Here is a 9893-nt window from a genome sequence, read left to right as displayed (position 1 = left end):
TTCATCGGGAGCTTTAAGTGTGAATCATTTACTTCTGCTCACTCCTCAACATGATTCCAGCTCCTGATTTCACTGTGTTCATGAGTGTTATTGGTTCACTTTGACATTTAATTAATGTCAGTGTTTATAAGACACAGGCTTTTGTTTGGTTCTTCGTCTTATCACTGAACCTCTTCCTACACTGGGCAGCGGTTCTCACAATACCAGAGGAAGAGTCATTTATAATATTAGTTACTTCTTCACCAGTCAATTGAACATCATCAGTCCGTGGAGGCCGATTTGTAGTTCCATAAATTCGGCAATTATGAGCGTGAACCTCCAGACAAGTATGTCAGTTTCTTCCTGGGTAAAGTTTAGATGGTGGTGCCGGTCTGCTCCTTCTTCAGTCATTAGAAACTGACAATATGCTGCACTGCTGCTTTACTTAGCCATTAATTGCAGTCAGCTGTGACCACCTTCTAATTATCTGTTCCTCCTACTTTACCGCTGCTCCACAGATGCGCTTGCATTTGTATATTCTGGTATGTTTCACTGTCACCGACATTTGTGGAAGTAAAAAAGTTAAATGTCTATCCGTGGTTAACATTAATTATATGACACGCCTGGTTTTACAAGTTTAAATAAATATCTATACTTACGTCTCTTTTCAGTGGAGATAGTAAAGTCCTCGCCTTCAGCCCCTCCCAGTTGAAGCCATTAAACCACCTTCAGACACATTATTGATAGCACATATTAATCACGTCCATATGTAAAACAATTTATCTATTTTTCTTTCAATTTATGGGTTTGACTGAAGCAAGACAAAGATCAAAGAAAATTGTGACAACAGTATTTTTCTTCCCCAACTCGCCCTGTAGATGTTAAGAGTTTTACTTATTCTGTAACAAGGAAACAGCAGCTTTAGCTCTTATATTTGGGGGTGTGCTTGACTGAAAGGGCCCACATCAATCAGCGCTAATTTGCACAGATAATCTTCCCACTGAGATCAGCAGTAAAATGAGTCAGCTCCTTCTTACCTGTGCTTCTTGATATCTGTTATTCCATTTTTGAGGTTGCCCAGTCGCTCCGAGGGATTCCTCCTGTAAAGTAGATCAAAGTGGGTAATTACTTTTCCCAAAATTACAGTTTTGGTCCAAAGATTCTTGGATTCTTTTTTTTTGTAATATTGCTGCTTTGTTTAAATTAAGTGGAAGCAAACAACCACGCCACTCGTTGGTTTGAGAGCTGACATTTTGAAGGCTCGAGCTCAGACACTAAACTGACGGTGATTCATGCAGACAGTCCACACTGAAACATTCATCCAGCCTCACACTATATTCTCAGTAAAAGCGCTCAGCTGGGTGAAGATATGTTAACGAGGAAGGAGCCGATGGAAGAAACAACAGGTTGAAGCAGAGTAACGAGCTGCGAGTCGTCCGGTAACAGCAAAGTTGTCAGAGTAACTCGGCTGAAGATATTTTATACAAATCTGATTGAAACGAGCCGATGACAGAAATTAATTGGAAGAGTTGCAAATTCTTTTGAATTACTGCAGAGACTGAACAGGTTGACAGACAGTGGGTCTGTGTCTCAGTGGGGCTCAGTGTGTATCTGCCTCAGTGTGAATCTGCCTCGGTGTCTATCTGGTGTGTATCTGCCTCGGTGTGTGCACACAGCTAGTGTCTGTTAGAGGCCTTCATCAGCACGGATATTGACACAATTACTCGGATGATACTCGTACTCGTCAAAAGTACATTATTCTTACTGGGATACTCGTTTCAGCCAAGTACTCGTCTCGTGCCTAGTGGAACCCAACAGGTCTGATTTTCTAGCTTAAAACTTGTCTTCTCTTTCACATAATTATTGAGGTCATCAACGATCATCACATTCTGTTTTTGGAAGTTGAAAGTGGAGGACTAACTATCTACTTCCATTTTCTAACTTCCTTTTGAAAGTCTCCCCTCCCCCATGTGATGTCGTACCTGCATAGCTTGCGTATGAGGTCCTCGGGTCTCTTGGTGATCTTCTTGGGGAAGTCCATCTTCTCAATGCCTTTCAAGATGAACGTGTACGTCATCATCTGGTCACTTCCTGTGAATGGAGGACTGTGGGGTGAAGAAGAAAATAATGAGTATAACGGACTAAAATCCCACAAAGCTAAGCTGCAAATTGGACTCCCAGAGGACCACATGCACTGACCTGCCAGTAAGAAGCTCAAAAACCAGGATACCCAGTGACCAGAAGTCCACGCTGAAGTTGTGGCCCTTGTTGAGGATGATCTCTGGGGCCACATACTCTGGTGTGCCACAGAAGGTCCAAGTCTTCTGGCCACATCTCATCTTCTTGGCAAAACCAAAGTCAACCTGGGACGGCAGAGTTTTTCAGTGAAAAATCCATTTAGGGCAGTTTTATCTCCATTATTTTAGTATAACAAACAATACAGTCAGCATCAGGTTAAAGACGTCAGTCAATGAAATATATTAAGTCTAAAAAAAACAACTGTTGAGCTTCGTGACATTGAAGCTGCAAAACTTATGTCATTGCCGATCAACCGCACATTTTGGATATGACTTTGATAAGACTAAAAACTACAAGAAACACACTATTCATCACAAAATGCTTACAATGAGGATTGCAGAGTCAAGACAGAAAAAGTTCAGTTGCTGGCAGTAAACTCACCAGTTTGATGTACCCCTCAGTGTCCAGCATGAGATTCTCAGGCTTCAGATCTCTGTAGAGAACTCCTTTACGATGGAGGTAATCGAATGCCTCTGTGACACAACCGCCACAGAACTTGGCCGCTGTTTCATCAAAGCTTCCCCTGACGACAAGAAAGACAAATTCTAATGTTCTGCTAGCAGGAAGGGTCACATCCTCCTCTTTTCACAGGAAGAAATCTCCAACAGAAGGAAGGAAAAACTCTTTTAAAAGGAAGAAACCTCCAACAAAAGTAAGGAAAAACTCTCTTTAACAGGAAGAAACCTCCAACAGAAGGAAGGAAAAACTCACTTTAACAGGAAGAAACCTCTAACAGAAGGAAAAACTCTCTTTTAACAGAAGAAACCTCCAACAGAAGGAAGGAAAAACTCTCTTTTAACGGAAAAAACCTCCAACAGGAGGAAGGAAAAACTCTCTTTTAACAGAAGAAACCTCCAATAGAAGGCAGGAAAAACTCTTTTAACAGTAAGAAACCTACAACAAGAGGAAGGAAAAACTCGATTTAACCAGAAGAAAACCTCCATCCGGAGGAGGGAAAAACTCTCTTCAAACAGGAAGAAACCTCCAACCGGAGGAAGGAAAAACTCTTCAAACAGGAAGAAACCTCCAACAGAAGGAAGGAAAAACTCTCTTTTAACAGGAAGAAACCTCCAACAGAAGGAAGGAAAAACTCTCTTTAACAGGATGAAACATCCAACAGAAGGAAGGAAAAACTCTTTTAAAAGGAAGAAACCTCCAACAGAAGGAAGGAAAAACTCTCTTTTGACGGAAGAAACCTACAACAAGAGGAAAGAAAAACTCGATTTAACCAGAAGAAAACCTCCATCCGGAGGAGGGAAAAACTCTCTTCAAACAGGAAGAAACCTCCAACCGGAGGAAGGAAAAACTCTCTTTTAACAGGAAGAAACCTCCAACAGAAGGAAGGAAAAACTCTCTTTTAACAGGAAGAAACCTCCAACAGAAGGAAGGAAAAACTCTCTTTAACAGGATGAAACCTCCAACAGAAGGAAGGAAAAACTCTTTTAAAAGGAAGAAACCTCCAACAGAAGGAAGGAAAAACTCTCTTTTAACAGGAAGAAACCTCCAACAGAAGGAAGGAAAAACTCTCTTTAACAGGATGAAACCTCCAACAGAAGGAAGGAAAAACTCTTTTAAAAGGAAGAAACCTTCAACAGAAGGAAGGAAAAACTCTCTTTTGACGGAAGAAACCTACAACAAGAGGAAGGAAAAACTCGATTTAACCAGAAGAAAACCTCCATCCGGAGGAGGGAAAAACTCTCTTCAAACAGGAAGAAACCTCCAACCGGAGGAAGGAAAAACTCTTCAAACAGGAAGAAACCTCCAACAGAAGGAAGGAAAAACTCTCTTTTAACAGGAAGAAACCTCCAACAGAAGGAAGGAAAAACTCTTCAAACAGGAAGAAACCTCCAACAGAAGGAAGGAAAAACTCTCTTTTAACAGGAAGAAACCTCCAACAGAAGGAAGGAAAAACTCTCTTTAACAGGATGAAACCTCCAACAGAAGGAAGGAAAAACTCTTTTAAAAGGAAGAAACCTCCAACAGAAGGAAGGAAAAACTCTCTTTTGACGGAAGAAACCTACAACAAGAGGAAAGAAAAACTCGATTTAACCAGAAGAAAACCTCCATCCGGAGGAGGGAAAAACTCTCTTCAAACAGGAAGAAACCTCCAACCGGAGGAAGGAAAAACTCTCTTTTAACAGGAAGAAACCTCCAACAGAAGGAAGGAAAAACTCTCTTTAACAGGATGAAACCTCCAACAGAAGGAAGGAAAAACTCTTTTAACAGAAGAAACCTCCGACAGAACCAGGCTCAGAGGTGGGCGGCCATCTGCTTCCACCGGTTGGGGTGAGAGGAGAGCAGAAAGAGAAAAGGACAGCATAGAGATCCAAGACAATGAACCATAATTACTGACAATGGGGCCAGTAATCACAGACCAGAGACATGCAGCTCTGAATGATAGCTGAATAACAGAAATCATAATTTTCACTTGTACCCACAGGTTCAGCAGGTGTTACAGTATTTAAAAGAATAAACTTCCATTATCAATAGTCTGACTGCTTCCTTTTTTCAAAACATTATTTACTTTTTCTTTCAACAGACTACTTACTGAAGTCAATTCCTCATAAGTTATATGTAGTTATATAGACATCTTGATTTTAACTGAAGTGTGGTTTTCACTTTGTACACCGCTGACAAAATGACAACGCAGCAGAAACGGTATTATTTTACAGACAGCAGGCTAAATGTGGTGATTTTGTGAAGTCAGTGGTTGACGTCTCCCACCTGTCTCTGAGCAGACTCCATATCTCTCCACCCAGACAGGCCTCCAGCAGCATGTACACATACTTGTCGTCCTTGAATGTGCGGTACAGTCTGTGGAGAAAGAAGCACACAGGTTAAACTTCAAAATAAGAGTTTGACCTTCGTGTAAACAGCAGAAGTATCATCATTCTGTTCTGTCAGTTCAGACCCGCAACTGTCTTTTTGTTACTAATATGTATGTATTCATACTATTATTTCAATTTCATGTTTTAATTTAAAACAAATTGGTGCTGTCTATCCGACAACCATCATTGATGTCATCAACCATCAGTGATGTCATCAACCAGCAGTGATGTCATCGTTGGTTTGTGAACGTTATGAATCCTCCAGTTCAGATTCTGTCCGTCACCATCTTTGTTAGTTCGGAGCGGTTTGGAGCAGGAAGTGACCATATTTGGACAAGCTGGGGGAGGAGCCAGCGGTGGATCTGACCAATCTGATCGGAAACCTGACGGTACTACGTCCCGCCCACCGATAGCTGTAACCTGACTGCACCACAGGCCTGTCAATCAAACAGACACGCCCCCAAAAACAGGTCTTCTTGAATCTTCTTTTCTAATGAATGAGGGATTATTTTCAGATGGACCTCCAGAAAACTAATAAGAAGGAGTGACTTTAGCTAACAACACCGAGATAACTGATGGACACATTTTATTCACTTTGGATTTGATGAGAGAAGTTGAATGGGAGTCTATGGAGCCGGAGGCTTTTTGGAGCCGACCTCTAGTGGCACTCGCTGGTATTGCAGCTGAAGACACTTCTGGATCAGAACCATTTTACAGAAGCTACGTCCACTTTTATAAACAGTCGTGGAGTGGACTCACTAATCTGAAGTCATTACTACCTAATTTGTGGACTACAATGTGTTAATATTTCCAAAGTCAATTGTAAATAGAAATCCAGCAGGTTCAGATTTATCATCATCCTGCTCAAAGGCACTGGAAACTGTAAAGTGGATGTCCTCCTCTCCACCACTCTGTTACCCTCCAGTCTTACATCTCAGATCTCCTTCCACGAGTCTTGAAAAGTGATTAGGAATAAAAGAAGTGTGCAGAGTGGATGAAGAGGAGGCTCGCAGGAAGGGTTTCAGAAGGTGAAGAATAGCTTTAATATGTGAGTCTTCTCCGCTGCACACTGTGAAACTGGATCATCATAATCTCACAGAAAAGATACCGTTGCAATGCTTCATAACACGTAACTACGTTTTCATGGCAGACGTCTCAATATCCCCACTGAGAAGATGTAATCAGCTGGAGGCCAACGCTGTGATCTCATCGAAAACGAATAAATGCAGCAGTGCTTCCTCAGACTAATGGAGCACAGATTCATCACGCAGGAGAAGAAATGGAAATGATTGTGGAAGCTGAGCAGCAGGACTGACTTGACGACGAAAGGAGAGCGCGCCTCGGCGAGGATCTTCCTCTCCGAGTGGATGTGCTCCTCCTGCCTGTTGTCCACCACGTGCTTCTTCTTAATGACCTTCAGAGCGAAGGTGATGTCCTCATCCTTCACCTTCACCTGCACATGCATGTGACATGAAGGGATGTCACTCAATCAAGGTTTATTTACCTTCTCACACCATAAAAACACAGTGTTGATAGAGAAAATAAAATGAAAGGATACGTTTGTATTTTCTGTCATCTGTCTAAAACAATGGTCATGTTCTCATATGAACATTAAAACAGGTTTTGCTTGCTGTAATTATTGCTCTTGTTCTTTTTTGGCGACTTGATCAGGAAATCGTGATCTTAATAATTAATGCAAATTCAAGTTAACGCCACAATATTTGCAGGAGTTTGTAATTTTTTTGTAATTCCTGCGATTTTCCCGCAAAAATCATCATGAGAATATGTGCTGAAAGTATTAAAACATAAAGTAAATCTTTTCAAACAAAACTCACTTTATTAACAACAATAACTCCTCTTTTCAACCAGAAAGTCTCTGCTCCTGTTTTCATCTCCAAATAAAACTCAAGAGGAACAAGAGGAGAAACAGGAAGTGACGGGGTTTGTGGGAAATGTGTTCTTCACATTAAAATGATGATTAAATGTTTGTGATCAAAGGAAGTGATTCCATATTACTGGATGTTAAATGAGTTTTCTCCACACGTCCAGTTGTCAGAGACGTCTCTTTGTTTGTTTCATCCAGCAGGTCTATGTGTTGAATGAACATGAATTAAACAGCATCTAAAGCTCTTATTTTGACAGCTGATGTAGTCCTTGTTTCTATATTCCAGTCACAGACGGTCTGTTCTGGAAACATATGCAGCTTTTAGGACCTTTTAAGAGCTTTTAGGAGCTTTTAGGAGCTTTTAGAACCTTTTATCTCCACGGTTCTCTAAGTTCAATAAAAGATTAAATAAAAGGTTAAAACTAAAATATTTCTGTAATGTGCAGCATGATAACGATCACAGGAAATGATTACAGAGTATTGATTATCAGGTAGTGCTTAATAAAAACACACAAAAAAAACTAAATAAATTTGCCACAAATTTACTATAACAACTTGTTTAAAACTCATCAAATTACATCACAATTTTTTTGAAAATCTACCACAAAATCAAACTTTTTAGATCACAACAAACACAACAAAAACTGACTGATTAGATCTATCTTTGATAAATGTTTGTTGGAACAGCAGTTGTTCTGTGGAAAGATGAATCTGAAGTTAACATGAAGCTAAACCAAGTTATTATCTGCATATGAAACTGTTTTGATAAAAATTGCTCCTTTATGTTGAAGTCCACACGGAAACACTGTTTGTGAGGACAAAGAAAGACATTTAGCACTAAACATATTTTAATAATTGTGACTGTTTCTGTTTCAGTTTCGGAGCGCTGAGAAAAACACTTTAAATGTAGCATCATTCATGTCACTGCTTACAGCTGCGTTTTACAAAAGAAGTCTGTTGGAGGGTTTGATTAAGTTGCATGACGACGCTAAGCTAATTGTTTAGTTATGTAACAGTGAGGCGAACTCTGATCTACAGCGACATGTTTCCTTTGTGTTCCTGGTTCTTTGACTCCGCCCACAGACGGATCAGTTCCCGGCTCACCAGTTCTACACGTCCGAACCCGCCGACCCCGAGCGTGGCCACGACGTCCAGGTGGTCGAAGGGCCTGGACGGAGGGAAGACGGCCACCATGTCCTTCAGCTGAAGGATGTGCGGAGACAGCGGCTGACTCTGGTGGCGAGACACCGAGCGCCTGGACGGAGACACAGACAGACAGAAAGAGGACCGTCGACATTTAACCGCTGGGAAGGATAAATAAACCATGAAACCAAACATGTTTCTGTTTTAACTGTAACACTCAGGAAAAAAGGAAAAATCTTAATACCAGACAATTATTAATGAACTTTAATTTATTGATGTTATTGTTTATTGATGCTGAGATTAATATTTTAATCAAATATACCAATTAAATAGGACTTTGCCCACTTTATTCTGCAATCCCACTGAATCTCAGCTCCTAATGAACCCTCCTGTTATGTGACCCATGTCTCCTTGTGTTCAGGTGTGCTGATGGTCCGGAGCGTCGCCGGCGCTCCTACCTGGCGTGCCTCTTCTTGTCGTCACGATCGAGTGTCGCCACGTAGCCTTGGAGGTACTTCTGCAGCTCGTTGAAGGTTCCCACCGTCTGATCAAATGTCCTGGAAAAAAACACGCAAACCGCACGTCAACAGTCGAGCTGCAGGAATGTTGGCGGATAGAATCTGAACTGATTTCACTGAGTCGTCCCTCTGAGATTAAAAAAGAGAAAGACAGCAGCTGAAAAACACCAAGCTACAGCAATTGTTCTTCACATGAGACCGAAGGGGAACCGGAGAACCTAAAAAATAATTGGTTGTTTGTTTGTTTAATTATTTGCACTGTTGTTTGGTTTAGTTTAGTTTAGTTTAAAATTGTTCTATTATCTATCTATCTATCTATCTATCTATCTATCTATCTATCTATCTATCTATCTATCTATCTATCTATTATCTATCTATCTATCTATCTATTATCTATCTATCTATCTATCTATCTATCTATCTATCTATCTATTATCTATCTATCTATCTATCTATTATCTATCTATCTATCTATCTATCTATCTATCTATCTATCTATCTATCTATCTATCTATCTATCTGTCTGTCTGTCTATCTATTATCTATCTATCTATCTATCTATCTATCTATCTATCTATCTATCTATCTATCTATCTATCTATCTATCTATCTATCTATCTATCTATCTATCTGTCTGTCTGTCTATCTATTATCTATCTATCTATCTATCTATTATCTATCTATCTATCTATCTATCTATCTATCTATCTATCTATCTATCTATCTATCTATCTATCTATCTATCTATCTATCTATTATCTATCTATCTATCTATCTATCTATTATCTATCTATCTATCTATTATCTATCTATCTATCTATCTGTCTGTCTATCTATTATCTATTATCTATCTATCTATCTATCTATTATCTATCTATCTATCTATCTATCTATCTATCTATCTATCTATTATCTATTATCTATCTATCTATCTATCTATCTATCTATCTATCTATCTGTCTGTCTATCTATTATCTATTATCTATCTATCTATCTATCTATCTATCTATCTATCTATCTATCTATTATCTATCTATCTATCTATCTATCTATCTATCTATCTATCTATCTATCTATCTATCTATCTATCTATCTATCTGTCTGTCTGTCTATCTATTATCTATTATCTATCTATCTATCTATCTATCTATCTATTATCTATCTATCTATCTATCTATCTATCTATCTATCTATCTATCTATCTATCTATCTATCTATCTATCTATCTATCTGTCTGTCTAT

The 9893-nt window shown here is 39.4% G+C and overlaps 1 protein-coding gene across 1 annotated transcript in view; it reads right to left on the bottom strand.

Annotated features, from left to right (window-relative positions):
- Positions 1-9893, bottom strand: part of prkg2 (protein kinase cGMP-dependent 2) — a 48129-nt gene that overhangs the window by 4985 nt on the left and 33251 nt on the right. The window contains exons 10-18 of the mRNA XM_069169294.1: positions 8592-8690; positions 8095-8245; positions 6422-6558; positions 5002-5091; positions 2659-2800; positions 2179-2342; positions 1962-2084; positions 1017-1079; positions 639-705 (exon numbers count right to left, since the gene is read on the bottom strand). Coding sequence (XP_069025395.1) covers positions 639-705; positions 1017-1079; positions 1962-2084; positions 2179-2342; positions 2659-2800; positions 5002-5091; positions 6422-6558; positions 8095-8245; positions 8592-8690 — 1036 coding nt within the window. The remainder of the gene's footprint in view (positions 1-638; positions 706-1016; positions 1080-1961; positions 2085-2178; positions 2343-2658; positions 2801-5001; positions 5092-6421; positions 6559-8094; positions 8246-8591; positions 8691-9893) is intronic.

The sequence above is a fragment of the Embiotoca jacksoni genome, unplaced genomic scaffold (assembly GCF_022577435.1).
Source record: "Embiotoca jacksoni isolate LCO1_2020_lvr unplaced genomic scaffold, fEmbJac1.0.p SCAF_44, whole genome shotgun sequence".
In the NCBI taxonomy this organism is placed as follows: Eukaryota; Metazoa; Chordata; class Actinopteri; family Embiotocidae; genus Embiotoca; species Embiotoca jacksoni.
This window is presented reverse-complemented; position numbering and strand designations above follow the sequence as displayed.